Source organism: Anser cygnoides, chromosome 5 (genome assembly GCF_040182565.1).
Source record: "Anser cygnoides isolate HZ-2024a breed goose chromosome 5, Taihu_goose_T2T_genome, whole genome shotgun sequence".
Taxonomy (NCBI): Eukaryota; Metazoa; Chordata; class Aves; order Anseriformes; family Anatidae; genus Anser; species Anser cygnoides.
This window is the reverse complement of record NC_089877.1, coordinates 61,584,778-61,602,358: the sequence shown is the minus strand read 5'-3', so window position 1 is coordinate 61,602,358 and position 17,581 is coordinate 61,584,778. Positions and strand designations below refer to the sequence as shown.

Here is a 17,581-nt window from a genome sequence, read left to right as displayed (position 1 = left end):
TCTAGAGGCAGTTATGTGCTCTTCTAAAACATTAATGAGTACAAGACAAGCGGTATTTATTTAAGGCACTGTTGTTATTACTTACTTTTATGGTACATTAAAGCTCAATAAGTGAAAATTAAACAAGCAAATGATTCTTAATGGGGATTTTTCTTATCAGATTTAGAATACATTTCCAGCAGTAGACAGGAAACTTTCTGGGCATGATAAATGTAGGTTGTATGAATAATGCCGCACCTTGGCTACCACTCTACTCGCTTTCAAAGTAGTTCCCTGAAAATATAGAGCAGTGAACAGTGAGTCTGCATTAACTTGTTTATTTCTCTCCTGAAGGAGCAGGGGAGGACTGGACAACTCACTGTAACCTGGGCGGTAAAGCTGTGCTGCAGTTTGCATTACAGAACCGTGAGAGGCTCCAGGTGTGATCCAGGCCCGTTTCTGCCAGGCTTCCCGTGTCGTAGGAGACAGTCCTGTTCCCAGAGACCTTGCAGCCCATGCATTCTCTCTCCTAAAGATTAAAAAAAATACATATCAAATAACAGTGACATTCAAATATTGTTCTCTAGTAAAGATGTTCTTTTCCGCTCTTGTGTAGGCAGTGCAGCCATATAGCTCTTAGTGACAGAATAGTCATGACTTAAATAGTCATACTTAAACCCAGACAATTGATAAATGGATTTCATTCAGGCTGCTTACAAGCTATATTAATCACGCGGCCCATGGCAATGAAGAAAGCTGTTGGTGAACTGAGTGCGAGCCAAGTTTGGCACCACCACTTTGGACTGGGAAAAGCAGCTGTCAAAGAGAGCAACACTCTCTGAAGGAAGTTGGCACTGGGCAGTGAAAAGAATTACCACCACCAGTTAGCCCAGCCAGCTTCTTTGAAGTTTCAAGTTTTGTGTGTGCGTGGTTTTGGAGGTGAAGGACACCTGCCCAGGTGAGAAGCCAACGTACGCGGTTATGTTGATGTCTCGGACGGCACTGCCGGACTGCTGCTGCTCGGGGATTTGTGCTGAGCAGCGTCTGGGTTGCTCGCAGCAGTCCTTGGTTTCATGGCTGCTGTTGGGACCCTTGGGCAGTGCAGAGATCTGCGAGAGGCACGGCGCTGCTGGGGGCACCTGCAGTGTTTTCCCTGCTTCTTACAACAGTTAGCAGAGATGGAAGGGTGTCATTAAAAATAGGTAGTAAAGTGCATGAGGGAGTTAAGAAGGTGAGGGAGTATGCTACGTAAGCTGCGTAGCTGTAGAGCAGTGTTTCTGCAGTTCAATGACTTCACTGATTTAGAGCTATTTGTGAGCTCTTTTATAGAATCAGGATGGCTCGGGTTGGAAGGGACCTTAAAGATCATCTAGTTCCATCCCCAGCCAGTCAGATTCACCCAAGTATTGTAAAGGGATTTTGTTTATATCCTTTCCCACGTAACAGGTTCTTGGGTTTTTGTTTCCCTCTCCTCTTCTCCCCTCCTTTCCTTTTTTCTTTTAGGAAGAATGCTCATCTCTATTGCACAAAGTTTAAACATTTTAGACTTTAACAAATGTCAAAGTAGCAGAGTAAAAAAAGAGGTGTTTGCTGTCAGACATTTCCAAGTCTCCAGTCCAGGGCACAAGACTGTAGAGGCAGTGTTACTTGTCATCACGTTGGTACTCATTTCAAGAGAAGGCTTAGATGGACTTTGTAAGAACAGGGTCTGGACACTTGTGTATTAAATGTCTCCCAGCAGATCTTCCAGTAAAGACATTTAATGTTTTCCTTATTTTAAAGTATGTCTACTTACGTAGGTTAGTATGGTACCCTTTTTGAGCTATAGAAAAATTATTTACCTCCTTAGGCTTCCTCGAATTGCGTATTCCCAATATATCTTTCAAAGTTAATTCATGGGCATAAATGGTAAGATCTTCAGTGGCCATCTTCTACTGTTTAACAAATGGCTTGAAAGGAGGTCTTTTAACTTTGACTTTGTCAACGTGCATGCTAGAAATGTATGTGTAGAGATGTAGTGTTTATTGAAATAAATCACCAACAAATGCTAACTGTATAGGGCTGGATTGGTTCTGCCTTGCTTTGCTTTGTTTTCCTGGGGAGGGAGAATAATCTTTTAAAAAGGTGCAATTACAAAACCTGATTAATTGTGCTGTAGGTATAGGCTTTTTAATAAGCCATGTTTTTGTAAGGGTAATACAGTAATGGCAAACTGTTTCTATATGGAGAATCCCATGACTTTGAAAGTGAAAATCACCAAAAAAAATGCATGAGGTTGTGTGAACGTGTAAATATTCAGGATAGAGAGCTACAACGAGATGAAGTGGTCATCTAGAAGAAAAAAAAAAAAAGGTTGTTATTTGAACAGGTTTTTATTCTGAGTATATGTCTTTTATAAATTTTTACGATAAGGATGCATTTAGTGACTTCAGTACATGTGGAGAGTGACTTGCAGTGAGGAAATTCTGCCCTGCAGCAGTGCCTGAGGGGCCGTGTGGTACAGAAACTTCTCTCTTTTCTTCCTGATGTCCATCCCAGAGCCTTCATTGTGACCCGGGTGTGCATTGCTGCTGTGGCTGCAGGGAATGTAACCTCCTGCCCAGGAAACCCTCTTGTCTGTGTGAGAGAAAGAGCGCATCAAGGGCTCCCATCACATTTCAGGTGACAGAAAGCAGCTTGTGACTTCTCCCACATTCACTGAAAGTTGTTCTCTTACATTCCTAACAATTGTTTTAATAGTCACGTAGCTGAGGAGTTAATAGAGCATGCCATGTTTAGTAAGCACATGCAGTGCAAACACCGCTGTGGAGAACATGCTCGGTCTTGACCTGCGACGTAGGGAATCTGTCTGATAAGTAGGGATCGTCATTTGCCTTGAACACACATCCCAAGTGCAGGGACACCGCACGTCAAAGGCTGCGTGAGACCAATCCTACCGTTGGTAACCTCGTGCCTGGGCCAAACTGATTTGAACAAAAATTCCAAGGCAGAAACAGACTCTGGAGTAACCCAAAATGTGTTCTGGGCACTATGCGAACTTGTAAAGGGACTTTATTTACTTAGGGAATTCCCTCCCTGGGACACCCATCGTTCACTATCCTGGAAGATGCTCGTTTTCAAGCCCACTGCAACCCTGATTTATGGTGAAACATGATTGCATTTGTTTGTTCAGCTCCAATTGCACGTGTAAATTACTGCTTAATTATTTTAAAATAAAAACAAGACGTGTAATTTTTAAGAATTAAAAAGGTGCTTTGGTTTTTTCCCTTGCCACTCCCCATGTAGGCTCTGAATGCTATTATGTCTAGCGCTGTGGTATGATGTAGATAAGCTGGAGGCAGTATTGCTGGCAGTATTACTGCAATTAATATGTAAAGATAGGAGGTCTCAGGGGAGCCAGGCCTACTGCTAGGACTGTAGTGAGTGATTCTGCATCCTGAGGGAGGTCTGCGTAAGTTCATTTTGACAATTTGCTCTGCATTCCTGCTATCGATCATGTAAGTCCGTTTTCTTTTGAGCTTCTTTAATTTGCTTCAGCACCTGGCATTAAAATGTCTTTTGGATCCCCAAACATGAAGGTGTTAATAATGGAGCTAAATATATTAGTTTTATATAACCATACTTTAAAATTGCCTTCCCATCCACTTGCCCGTTAGGTTTTGCAGAAAATGAAAAAAAAATAGTATCTAGGAGATATTTGGTTTTTAATTATCACTTGTCAGATTTTCCCAGTTCCACCAGCTGTTACCTAGGTTCTCTTGTGGATTTAGAGATAGCTCTTCCCCCCCCAGCCTTGCACAAGCTACGTGTTTTCCTAGTGTTTTTTCAAAGACTCTGGACAAGTAATGGGCCAGCTTCTTCTCCTGTTTGTTCATTGTCTCTTTTACTTTTGAATAATTACAATTTTTGAATACCTGCTGCTTCAAGGTTTACTGCAGTCCCCTCCTCTCCTTCTTCTGCAAGAAAATGGTTGCGATCAAGAGCAGCAAGGCAAAAAAGTTCCAAAATGATTGTTTGTTTCCAGCCACTCGCATGTCCAAAAAACCACAGGCTTCCATACGGACCATTGAAGTTGACTTTCAATATTTCTTCTTCATATTAATAATTGTTGTAGTTATATGGAAAGATCGTTACACAGCTTTTGGAAGTGGTTTGCTGGGAAACAACAGCAAGAGATATGGCTAGGGAACCTCATTGTTAAACAATGAGATATTCTGCAGAGCAAACTATGCCAGATCTCAGGGAGTAGAGGAGATTTTAGTCACCAAAAGGAAATATTTATTTAGTAAACTCTGCAATCTCATTCCTAGATGTTTTTGGAGCTGCTTTCTGTCTGCCCTTCCCTACCGGTCTCTTGCAACTGTATTAGGACTTTGAAAAATCTGGTTCTAGTTTATTTTATGTATTTCTAGTTTTTGTTCTGTTTAGTGTTGCTGGTGGTGGGAATATAACATGTTTTGGAAAACCACTGAACCTTGAACTCAGACTTGAGAGGAGGAAAAATCATTTTCAAGTATTCTGCTTTGAAATATTTGTTAGCTGCTTAGCCTGGGTCCCACCCTCCTTTACCGACTTGGGATCTGATTTATTTTCTTTTCAACAATGTTTATAGCTAGGATATACATTACGGCTTAAACAAACAAACAAAAAAAGAGAAGTGTGTGTGTGTGTGCGTGTTTATTCTCTGTGCGTTGTTAGTACACACGGTTTCTGTAAGTACATTACACCATGTGTAGATGGAATTTGCCAAGTTTAGGTCAAAACTTCGACTGAGCTCATGCTATATATTTTTCTGTCTCCTCTGGTGGCTGTAGCCCACTTATGGGGTTTATGAGTTGGCTGAAGCCTCTGAGAATGAAACTGTGTTTTTTCAGCTCAAGCAGTCGACTCGTGCTTTTAGATCCAGACATTTTTGGCTCCGGCCCTACAGATGTCAGTCCATTTTTGTAGAGTAACTGATGGGTTTGAGTTGTAAATCTGTCCCTTTCATGTAACTCAGCCCTGGAAATTTGGCCTAAGTTTGCCTAGAGTCTTTCCTGTTTGTCGTGAAACTGGTTAAGCTAGGGATAAGCTGTATGGGGGATAGAGAACAGAATTGCCTGCCCTTGCAGAGCATCTTGTGCTCTTGCCTTTTGTGTTTCGGTCCTAGTGGGAGCCAGTTGTCTGACCTGCAGTCAAGGACCATGTGCTAAGCAATGCACTTACACGAGAACAGAGGCCCTGCCCTAAAAAGCACACGTGCTTAAACATTTTCTCTTCGTTTCTGGCAGAGCTGAGGAAGGACATCTCCATAATAACATAAATATGCATATGACTTCAAGGTGGAAGCGGGCCAGGGCTGGAAGAGCGGAGGACCTATCGTGTCTAATGAATGGAGAATAATTTAGTCCAAACGACCGGGTTATTTGAGAAACTGTTGATGGTCGTGCTCATTTCTGAGAATGTTGTATTCTTTGCCATCTTGAGGCCGTGTGAGCAGTCCCTTACCATACCAGGTTTCAACTGTGTAAGCCATTAAATTCCAGAAGCCCTGAATTATGTAGCCAATATACGGGGTCTAGCTAGACGCGAGTCTGGACTGGAAATACTGCTGCTTATAATTAGTAACACGACTGACACTGGAGTGTATTTTCTCTTTCACTTTAGCCTTCAGAATTGCTTACATCAAAATATGGCTGTTTCTTATCAATATACGTCAGCCCAGCAAGTCTGGAATAATTTGGATTTTGCAGAAGATCCTGCTTCTTGTGTTGACGTACTGGGTAGCTTACCTTTATGAGCAGGTACAAAAATGAGTGTGTTGCTGGTTTTTTTTTGCTACCCTACAGAAATCCATGGAGAAATAGACTGGGGACACAGTGGTGTCCCATGTACGTATCTCACATCTTTAATTACAGTTAAGAGGAGCAGATGAAGTGTTTCTACTGGTAGTGGTTCCGTTATCTTTGGGCTCGTAGATATTCTTCTACTTATCAGTCATTACCATAAAGAATTTTTGACATCTCTGTCTTTGCAACTATATCACAGATGTAGAACTATTTTTTGTAGGGAAAAAGCAAAAGGAGGAAAAAAAAAATATTAAGGCACTTCATTGGAGGTTTTAAGATGCTGAATTATAGATCTGCAGGTGCTCTGCTGTCCCTGAACACTTGAGATAATGCCATCTGGAGGAAGTTATTTGTTGGGACAGGACAGCATTTGAAACTTTGAAGTCGGTAATAAACAAAGTGAAGCAGCTGGAAGCTGGCAGAAGAAGAAACAAGCCATTGAGATTACCCCGCGCTGTTAAAGGAATGAGAGTGCTGCATTAACGTTGGCTTTTTTCATGTGCTTGGAAGTTTATTCTTGCTCAAGAAGTTAGCTGCTTCAGTTTTTACATCAGATAGAGAGTAGAGGGAGGGTTCTGGGGGGTGCTGATTGTTTATAAATTTCAGGAAGTCATATGCAGGTAATTACAGTAATTACAGCTCCGGTTTTATACCGAAACAATAACCTGGGTCCTGGTCCTCCCTATTCATTGTCTGTGAAGATAGCACTCATCGTCTATGAGATAAGGGTCTGCTTTACCTCCCGATAGATTAAAATTGAAAGTTTTATTTAACGCATGGACACCGACCTTAAGGAGTTAAAGCACATGGTTTTTATTTGGCTTAAAAGTCAGACTTGTTTAGTCTTTTTATTTTGCCAAATAGAAAAATTTAAAAAGAAAGATTTAAACATTTTTCTTTGTTCTTATTGTTGCCATATGGTATTGGTAACCAAGCCTCCCTTCAGTGTGTTTCAGTTCCTTTTCCATTTGGCACACATTCACAGTGCACTTGTACATAGCATGCTCGCTGTGTGACGGTACGTCGTAGAGGAAAAACTCCCTTCACAGGTCACCGGATGGTTGACACACCATTAATTTTTATGTTTCTGTTAAACAAAGATCTGGAAATTTAGTACCGTACACGAGTTTGTTATAGATTGCCGAGCCCGGGACAAATCCCTAATCCGAAACCTGACCTTTTCCATCCAAGGGTCACCAAGATGTTTCCAGTCACCGCTGAGTTTCCACCAGCCAAAGACCCTCGCACACTCAGGAGGGGTGTTGGTTTTCACAGTTTATATGAATGTATCCCATTAGATGGTGACGATGAATTTGGAGGAATGGAGGGCACCTTAGGTCCCGCGTTCCACTTACTGGATTTTAACAAGGAAAATTTTTATAACTACATCGACGTACGTGATTACAAAATTGTATTGAGTACTTCCAGAGCTTCCAAAGAGGAAAAAGCTGTGAAGATTGCCTGTTGTCCTGCCTTGCCTTGCTTTGTAAGTGGAGGAATTTTCCATGCAGTTTTATGGCATATCAGGAGATTATAACCATTGCTATTTGCATATTTGCGGCTGTGAGAAGTTCAGTGTGTAAGAGGAAACCGACTTCGTATTGGTTATGAGCTGTTCTCTGATGGGGGGAAAAATAAAATGGAATATCACGGTGTTAAAGGAGGTGCTGGCCAAAGGCTGTACAAACTATCACTGATGTACAGCAAAAGCCCACTACAGACATCAGTATATATGCATGCTTAAAAACATAGATGTAAGCATAAATATGAGCATTTAAACGTGTGCTAGCATTTGTATATTTATTTACAGAGACGTCTCTATGTATATGTGGAGGTGTTTTTTAAAACGTATGCACTGTGCATGCCAGAGGTTAGATTAAGTGAGAGGTGACGATGATAAAGTGCACATGAAAGTAACGTAATAGTTGCGTCTTTGAGCCCACGTAGAGCGTAGGACTAGCAGCTTTCTGTCCTGGAAAGTTACAGTCATGGAGTAGAGTCTGTTGAGTAGCTGAAATGGGATACCCATCATTTTTTATAGTTAAAGTGCTGAAAGTTGTGTATTTTCTGCGTGTATCTAACAAAGTCAAAGACTTCAGATTTCTTCCTTTAGAAAAAGGGAAGTGTTTACTTTGGGTATTTTTTTAAGCTTATCTTTAAGGGTATTTGGATAACTTGGGACCTGGTGGTTTTTCAGTTGAGCAAGTAGATGGAAATATTCTGTTGATTTCTCTGTCCCTTTAGCATTTTATATCTATCATAAAATGGAACTATACTATATCTGTAAAATGAAGTAGAGTACGTGTTAAGAAGAATGTAGACTGATATGATGTGGTCTTTCAGCACCCCAGAATCAAATGCTTGTGAAGTTCCTGCTGCGCCTTGGGATAAGGATATATATATATATATCTTCTTATACCTCCCACCCCCTTTTTTTTTTCCATAAACCTGAAAACAGCTGTTGAAACAATGACCTCATGGAATGTGACATGACCGTGGAAATTATGAACAAAGTCAAGCTTTGAAAGCATCACACTCCATATAGTGACGGAGGGTTGCTTTAGCGTCTAGGATGATTTACAGAGCTTCCTTGGGCATTACACATTCACATCTTTTACTGTGTGTCAGCTTCACGTCTGACCAAATAAACCCTTTGCTTTTCTTCTGTTCCTGTTCTGAATAACCTATTTTTGTCATCCAAGCATGGTTACAGACTAAGCTCATGGAATGACTTCTGGAAAAAGCAAAACACATATGTTCCTTGCACATCTTTGGGGTGTTACCGTAAATGTGCTTTTGAGTAACGTTCAGAAGATGCTGAGTTCCTCGTGGCTTCCTACTGCCCACGTGTTAATTTGCTCGGGCCCATGCCAACACAAACTCTGGGGAGGGTTTCAGGCTGGTAATGAAGAAGGCTGTCCAAAAAGTGAGGGTAGGCAGTGAAACTGTGGACGTTGCTTCTCGCAAAGTACGTACGTCGCTGAGGCAGGGAGGTGACGTGGTGGCTCCCAGGGGATGCAAAAATACTCTGGTGCTCCTGCTACCTCTGCAGAGCCTCCCTGTGCCTTGGCTGGCACAGCTTGCTCCATGGACTGGCTTTACCATCTTTGGCTTCATTCGTGTTTGACTTCCTAGGCTGTTGGCAGCTGCTCGAGCATGAAAAACACCCAATGAAACTTTATTTTTGCAGTGGGGTTTTGTTGTTTTAATTAGTCATTTGAAGCGTGCTTTGCTACAAGTCAGATGAAAGCCGATTACTACTACAGTGACAGAGTAGATAATTAACTGGGGTGAAAGAACTTTTTTTCATTGAGAAAATAGTGTTTTAATTACCTAGCCTATCATAGAGGAAGGGAGAATTATTATAGCTTATTGGAATAAGAACAAACACCAGGAGAGCCTTTGCTGTTGAACACAGACTCATGTATGTTTGTTTTGCTAGTAGATGCTGCATTTAAAATAAATATCCCAGGGACACCTGAAATCTCCAAATACTCTTCCTGTAGCTCTGTGAATGCTATGCTATTCATCCAGTGCCATTTTTCCTGCCCTGCTTTGTACCGTTTCTGTAGCCTGATTTACGTCTTGCTCCTTCAGCCCCGCAGGTTGATGCATCTTGTCTCCTTCCTGTGGCTAAACGTAGGAGCTTTTGCCCGTCACCCTTCTGCCTTCCCACCTCTGGTGTCCTCCATAAGCAGTCAGGGAAATGGGTTGGAGCTGGGAAAAGCTAAAACAGCTTCTTACCTGTGTTTTGGGCAGCCGAAGCACTCACAGGGTGTTTTTCTTCATGGGACTTGTAGCCAATAGCTTCAACCTAAATTGCTTTGCTTTTTAGGATTGTATAAAGCTATGTGGTATTGAACAGCCTTAATGTTTTCTAAGGTTTGATGCAAACAGACATACACATATTGATGGATTTTAGAGATGCTGTTAGTGTCTGCAGATCTCATTTGTTTTGTTTTGTTTTTTTCCTATGGGATGCAGTATGTGTGTTTGAAGTTGTTCCATGCCTATTGGAGATTATGTATGTATTCGTGTGTGTGTACACACGATGTATGTGTATGTAAATACAACACTTTCTGTGTATGTCCAGATACTCATCCCTTTATTGTCTGATAAAGAGAACTGAGGTGGCTGAACTAGCACATTCTGAAATGCCCCAAACCTGCGGGCAGCGAGGGGTCTGTCTCTTTGTATTTCCCTGAAGTGATGCAATACCGAATTGACTCCAGTAAAGTTGTACCTGTTATAGACTGCAAATAATTTGGTTTTGTTCTGCTCTTCTTTTTTTTTTTTTTCTAGGAGAAAATGTTGTCCCACATTTAAATTCACATGTTTCTGCAGCAAAGGTGTCGGTGAAGCTGCCTTCCATGAATACAGATAACCCAACACAAAGTACGAGCAGTGTACACGGGGACTCGGATTCTTCAGGGACAGATACGTTTTAAAGCTTGACAGTCACTGTCTGAAGGTTTTGTTTGGTACGTTTGTCTGCCTGGTGTGATAGTCTGGCTGTTTCATCACAATACTGTTTTTTCAGTACTGCTTATTTTGTACTGTTTTTCTTACAAATTTGTTACGATCGTGATTGTAAATTTAGGCAGTGATTCTGCTTGTGAATATATCCGATATTTTTAAGCAAATAAAATAATTTTTTGGAATCATTGTGCTAAGTCAATGATCATGAAGGTCATTTAAGTATTTATTGTATATACAAATGACTGTGGAAGGGATCAGTATTAAAATCCATGGCAGAGGTCTCTCTCAATGATGGGGAAAAGAATGGTTGGCTCAATACAGTGTCAGTACTATTGAAATGTGGAGCCAGAGGAAAATATATGCAAAATCAAAGTCTGCAAGAAAATTGTTTCTGGATACTTGCAGAGCTTGTTCATCCGTAGAAGACCGCTCTCACAAGATAGTAATTCAAAAAGTGTATGTAAAAGAGACCTTAGGGTTCGTGTTGTTACTGCGAGACACTTCTATTTGTAACAACCGCAGGGTTTTTTCAGCATTTTGATAGTTATTTCCCTAGAGATGATTTGTCTCGTCCTCCTTGAATGGAGAATGTTATTTGTTTACATTCGTTTTATGTAAATTCCTTCTTCTCCTGGGACAGAGCTACTTGGTAGTCTCAGCCCTTCGGAAGCCCGGTGATCTCTAGTCAGAGCTGCCACGCCGTGATTAGCAGCAACGCTGCCACCACCAAGGGACTGCTCAGTTTGCTCACAGCAATGCGGCCAGTCCAGCAGTGGGGAGAAAGGTAGGATTGCCTGCCCCAAGCAGCATCTAAGTGAATCAAAAAAGAGGGATGTGGATGTGCTCCAGCAGGAAAACGAGGAAAGGAGCTTTTCTCCAGGCAGGGCAAACACAGCTTTTGCCCTGTTCCTTGTCCAGTCTGAGCTTTTCATGGGGTGCCTAGAAAATCAGAGACACTGTGGCACTTTCAAAGACATGGGACATGCAAGCAGCTCTCAAAAGCTAGGGAAAAATACTCCTTTTTGGTTGACTTGCACCTTGTTGTGACACTGGAGCATATAACTTCATCTGCACAGCTTCGCTGCATCGCTTAATGGGAGGCGCTTTGTTGTTGCAGATAGTCATAACCGTGAGCAGTTCCCATTACTCTTATTTTATGGAGCCTGCACTGATTTCATCTCCCTGTAACTGAGAAAGATTAAAAGTTCCCATCGGTTGTATTTTGATCTCATTGACACGAGGTTCGGTTGATTTGCTGCAGAATCTGCAAGGGTAAATGGAAAAAGAGAGAGCTTCAAGCATTCAAGGTCAGTAATATCCAGGGGATTCAATTTTAAAGGAGGTCTCCTGAGCACGTTACAGAGTTGTGTTCTTGTCTCTCTTGACAGACATGAAAATAGCACATCTGGGTTGGGGGGAAAAGCATGGCAGGCTTCATGCAAAATGCAACAGAGCTTTAAAAAAAAGCAAAGGTACAACTGTGAGAGCATTACTAGGAGCTGGCTTCCACCATGCAGTGTCACGAACGTGTTGTCTAGGGGTGAAGCTGCTTCTGGACGTCCTTATGCCGTGGGGGTGCTGACACCGCTGGCTGGGGAGCTGGGCCTTCAATCAGACCATTGACATGATCGATGCTCTGAATGGCAGCTGTTTTTGGGAGGGTAGGGACATCCTTTGTCCTGTGTCAGTTTGCTTCAGCACAGCATCAAGGAGCTGCACTGGAGCTACTGATGGGATAACGAAATGCAGTGGAGAGGGGGGAGAGTCTTAAACCAGCTTCCCAGCAAGAGAAAAACCTTTATCAAACTACGCTCCAAGTGCTCTATTAATCTGCCAGGCTTTTTAGGATGCTCATATATAATTTAAGCTCCCTTTGTTGCAGCGTAAACAGCAAAAGAGCCCGGAGCTGTAGGATCAGGACAGCACTTTGCTGAACAAAGTTCAGTTACAGAGTCAAGAGCAGACAGACAGCTGCCAAACAGGGTGAGACGAGAGATGGCAGATGGATGGACACACGGCGAGGAGAGTGCACAAGGAGGCGACGGGACAGTCCCGGCTGGTGGGGGAGGCAGTTGTCATACCAGGAAAACAACCGTGTCAGGTTTTACTGTCTGCAGTGTTGAGCATCATTTATTTATTTATTTATTTATTTCTCTTCTTTTTACTCTTCTTGGGGACAAATGCCTTTAAGTCAAAGGTATTTTCATTGACTGAATCACAGAATCACAGGATGGTTTGGGTCGGCAGGGACCTCACAGCCCATCTAATCCCAGCCCCTGCCATGGGCAGGGACCCCTGTCCCCAGCCCTGGCTGCCCCCAGCCTCATCCAGCCTGGCCTTGGGCACTGCCAGGGATGGGGCAGCCACAGCTCCTTGGGGCAGCCTGCGCCAGGGCCTCACTGCCCTCAGAGTGAAGAATTTCTTCCCAATATCTAATCTAAACCTACCTTTTTTTAGTTCAAAACCATCACCTCTTGTCCTCTCACTCCACCCCCTGACAAAGTCCTTCCCCAGCTTTCCCTTAGCCCCCTTTAGGTACTGGAAGGAGTAGAGCCGCGTGGAAATGAGCTGTGTTTTTAAGCAAATATGTCAGAAAAGGCCCAGTGCAGACCACTTCCAATTGGTTTTGAAAATTGCATCTGGAGTTATGCTCTGTTCCACCTTGGCATGACTGATGTGTGGTTTTGGAAGCCTCTGGATGCCTGGCGGTGTGATTCAGGTGGTGCTGGTGGGGATTACGCTGTGGCAGTGGGATGTCCTAATCACTCACCCCACTGCAACCTCCACTTACCGCTCAAAGAGAATTGTGAGGGTGGAGGAAGTGCAAAGTATTTGCTTTTCTTCCCCCCAAACATACCCCAAACAAAGTGTCCTGCCACATAAACATAAGGGGACCTCTGTAAATCCGGCACCCTGTGCACAGCTCATGTTACAAGTCAGTTTTTATAGTCCTAGGAACAAGCTAAAGGCTGTGGGGGGGTTGGGATATTGCTTTGTTTTTAATCAGCCTCTCCATTTTTTCCTTTGAAATGGAAAAAAAAAATCATCTAGAAATTTATCTATTTCTTACTTTGGATTCAGTCTTGTATTTCAGATTCCTGTAAATAGTTTTCCGGAGTTTGAAATGGTAAGCACATGTTCGGTGAGCGCAGCCAAGCTGCGATAAGGAATTCATCTGTCTGCGTCTCCAAGTTCCATTTTGTTTCTACAGCTTTTGTGATTGAAAATGCACATTTCTCATGGGCACTCACAGAACTGAAACAGCGTGATTTGCGAGCTTGCTAAATGGATTTCTTCCAAGCAAGTCATTGGGGTATGTCATCAAAGCTTAACGGCATCAAATAGAATTCCATCCAGGAAAAGTATTAAAACCCCACCTCTGTACGGCTCTATTTTTCAGCAGCAGAGAGGTGGGGGGAGGAGGTTGCTGCTCTATTTCAGGATTGTAGCGTGGAAACCAAAACCCTGGCTTTATTTTTTGGTTCGGCTGAATTCCTGGTGAAGGTGGCCGGAGTGTGACACTAGGAAGGCACCAGGACAAGGGTGTTTGCTCACGGATTGGACTTGCAAGCTATGAAAGTGCGAAGCTGAAATGTCCGAAGCATTATTTGCTGACCATCATTTTCTGATTTTGGTAAATAAAATCTGCAGTTTGGAAGCGAGGTCCTCGGAATCTGATTCTGGTAAAGTAAAATCTGGCAGTTTGGAAGGGAGGTGCTCGGAATCCAATTTCTTTCCCCTCCTCTCCCACACACCTAAGAAAAAAAGAGATGCCGTAGGATGAGGGCAGCAAAAATAAAGTGACTGATCCACAGGGACAGCACGCAGCTCCTGGCACAGGCAGGAGCCCCTTGGGACAGGACTTCAGCCACGAGCTGGTTTTTGGCTTGTCTGGTGCCAGCAGCACCCTTTCCCCTACCCAGCTGAGTTATCCTGGCTTTCAGTATATAGGAAGCAGAGCACTTCATGTGCACGATTAATCTTATCTGAATTGTGGGAAATTGGATAAAGTGAAGTTTTTATTACTGCTACTCACCTTCGTAGCTCAGGGATGGAAGTTGTCAAAATTAGCTGCTGAAAACATGTGCTGACCTTCCAAGGTGCTTTGCAGATCAATACAGGATAACGTTTCTGTCCTGACTTGGTACAGATGTAAGTGCCAACCTTCTCCCCGTGAATTAAGTACTCACATGTTTAAAATTACACATGTGCAAAAAATTGCTGGATCTCACTCTGAAATGTATCCGTTTCAGAGAGGGAACCCTGCAGCTATCTAACAGCTCACTGTTAACACTAGACACAAGAGTTTAAGACAAGAGGGCAAGAAGGTTGCATCCTACTGAATTGATATGACATGAGAAATTCATCCTTTCTGTACAGGTCCAACAGGGTTTTGCAAGTGGGAATGGAAGCTACTTTGTGAGTTTGTAGTATTTGTACTGGCCAGCAGGTGCGTTCCTATGGATTTCTGCTTTTTTTCTCTCTTTCTTCTGCTGCACTCCTGATTTAAATATGTCTTTCAAAAGCTGTCTCTAAAATATTCATTGTTAATGATCGTGTGGTGACAGCTCCCCTACCTTCCAGGACTAGGCTGTGATTTTGCCTCGTGGTCCTGCAGGTGTGACCCTATCATTTACCCAACCCAATGCTGTAGCATCTTTGAGCCACACCATTGCACGTCTTAGCATTCTCTTATTTCTATCAAGGCTAGTGGTACAGTTATCATGAAACGATTAGATAATGCCAGGAAGAATTCTGGCCGCTTCTTTATAGCTTCTTCAGCCAGACAGTGCTCTTCTCTGCTTCTCCAGGGTTGTCCTTCTTTTGACATTTCATTACAGAGGCAAGTGAGAGAGCTGCAACAGATGCTTTTGTCAGAATTCCCCAAGAAAAAAATGGAAATCTCACAACACTCGTGTGGCCAGTTATGCAGAAGCCATAACAATGCCCTGCCCCTGTGAGGGCAATAATACAAACCCAAAATTCTCTGTCCATGTCTAGAGCTTTTGTTATATCTTGGGGAAAAGGTGGAACCTGCTGTTGCCTGTTGCTCTCATCCTCTGCTTTGAGAGATGAGAAAGTAGCCTCTTGTAGTTTGGGAAGTATTTTTTCCTTATACATTGCTTCATATTTAGGCTAGAAACCAGAAGGTAGGAGAAAAGTCAGATCAGAAGTCTAACCAGGAGCATGTGAGGCGCTTTCTCCATGGAGGAGGCCATTCCCTAGTGCTGTCAGTCGAAGAAAAGGCTGGGGTATGGGTGCTTCATCACCTGCTCGGGGCAGGGAGGCATCATTCTCCTGACCAGATGGCACCCCCAAGGCCCATAGGTCTTTTGATCTGACATGTCCTGTGCTGAAGGTGTTGAGAAGGGATACATGAAGCCCGTGAAATGGCTTAAACTAGGAGCCAGTGGGCTTCTCGCCTTTGTAGTTCCCATTGCAGGATGAGAGCAGTTTTCAAAAAATAGTTGGGAAAAAGAGAAATGCAAAAATTGGTCATCTGTGAGTTAGTTTAGTGGGTGCTGAGCAAAAAAATCATGTGAAACTCAAAAAGCTGAAGCCATGGCCAACTCTAGGTAGCACCAAGCAGAAAGCAGCAACCTTGCTGCTGCGTTCTGCTTTGCAGATAAAATTAAAAATGTAATAAATAAATAGCAGAGCTATTTAAAAGCTTGCTGTCAGGCAGGTGACACAGCGATTTGGGATCTCCAGGCCCTCCCTCGGCTCTGCCTTTTGCTGGCAGGAGTGCCCAGCCCTGCAAATTAGGATTGCTAACATTTCATTTTGCCCTGAGCTGGCCACAGGCAGTGCCCCCTGTGCAGGGATGTGCCCCTGTCACACCGACGGGGTCGTTCCCTGCTCTGCCATCTCAGCGCACTCATTTCTTACCAGCCCCTGAAAGACACTCCCCTGATCGGTGCCTGTTCCTTAATATATATAAATTTGTACTGATTCTGCAGCCTGTTATCACCTGGGTAGCTCGCTGTTTGATCGCTATGTGTAAATCTTGCCACCGTAATGATGACTTAGAGCTTATTTTTAATGGGTTCCAGGAGACGCTTCTTGCAGTGACTGGGGATTTTGCTGGCTGAGTGGCATCCTGTCATTTCTCCCCCTCCCCTTCTTTTTATTCTGTCAGCCTTGGAAATTGTGCTCTTCCTGCGTGATGTGCCCTTGGAGAAGGGCATCCAGCATCCTGCAGCTGTCACGTAAATGCCGCCTTCCTTCCCTTCCGTGCTGCAAAGCCGCGGCTCCCTCCCCGCTGCGTTTCCTTAATCAGCACCTGTGGCACCGAGGCATGAATCAGACGTGGTGCTTACTTGCTGTGAAACCCAGCGTCTGCTTAAAACACCGCTTAAGTCTGTTAATGCCAGTTGTTTAATGCAGCTTTCCAGGCAATAGGATGCCAGGTAAGGGATTCTTCTGGCCCATAAACTTTGCAGCTCAAAACTGATGAGGATTTCCAGCTCTGTGCCCCTCTGTGCCAAACTTTGTTGACTGATTTTGTTCTTTTTCCCCGGTATGGCTGGGAGGGAGGGGATCAGTTAGCTACAACCATCTTTGCAATCACTGTCCTCTTTTGGTGCACAGTTACGCTGCTGCCTCCTCTAATTTTCGTGAGCGTGTTTTTCAGGGTAGGGATGCAGATGGTTTTGTTCAGGTTCTTGTAGATTTCATTGGGAAACAAAATTTTTGCAGAATCTGGCTGGTTTCTGCAAGTCCTGCTAAAAGCAAGAAGGCACAGAGGGATGAGAGGGGGACCTCAGCACCACGAGGAGTCCTTACAGACAGCAGGGTGCAGGAGCACAGACAGGAGGGTGACAAACCCCTCCTTGCTGCTCACGGGAGCAGATCTGTACCTTCTTGCTGTCCTGTTTGACAGGTAAAGATCTTTTAGGGAGGCACTGTTTTTTTTTCTCTGCACTGGGCCAATCAATAACAGGAAAGGACCATTCATCCCCCCATACTTGGGTTATTTTTGCTGTTATCTTAATTGCTTCATTCTCCCAACCCACACTCAATCTTTTGAGGGAATCGGAGCCTTAAACTTCATTCCAAGAACTTGAGGAAATCTCACGTCTCCCTGCCATTTCCCAGCACTGCTCATCTCGGAGAACAAACCCTATCTCTCCTTGCCTGATGCAGCCTGAATTTCCTCAGGGATTATCTAAACAGTGCCACGTGATCCATTTCTCTCAACCACTCTACAAATGGGAAAGCATAAATCATGTGTCCCTGCAAATAAACACAACTGGCAAGATGTTATTTTTCTTCATCTGAAGTAACACCAGCTC

At 43.4% G+C, this 17,581-nt stretch overlaps 1 protein-coding gene across 6 annotated transcripts in view; it reads left to right on the top strand.

Annotated features, from left to right (window-relative positions):
* The window catches only part of KIAA0586 (KIAA0586 ortholog), a 70,349-nt gene extending 56,424 nt beyond the window's left edge, over positions 1–13,925 (top strand). Inside the window, exons 31-33 of one of the 6 annotated variants that reach the window (XR_010832034.1) lie at positions 10,110–10,288; positions 11,404–11,593; positions 12,169–13,925. Coding sequence is in view for 4 of the 6 variants with exons in the window: in XM_066998498.1 (XP_066854599.1) it covers positions 10,110–10,255 (146 nt within the window). In the remaining 2 variants the exon portion in view is untranslated. Of the gene's footprint in view, positions 1–333; positions 1,230–2,517; positions 2,641–10,109; positions 10,506–10,926; positions 11,296–11,403; positions 11,594–12,168 lie in introns of those variants that run through there. The other 5 variants (XR_010832035.1, XM_066998498.1, XM_066998497.1 and 2 more) reach the window with 5 other exon arrangements.
* The last annotated feature ends 3,656 nt before the right edge of the window (positions 13,926–17,581 follow it).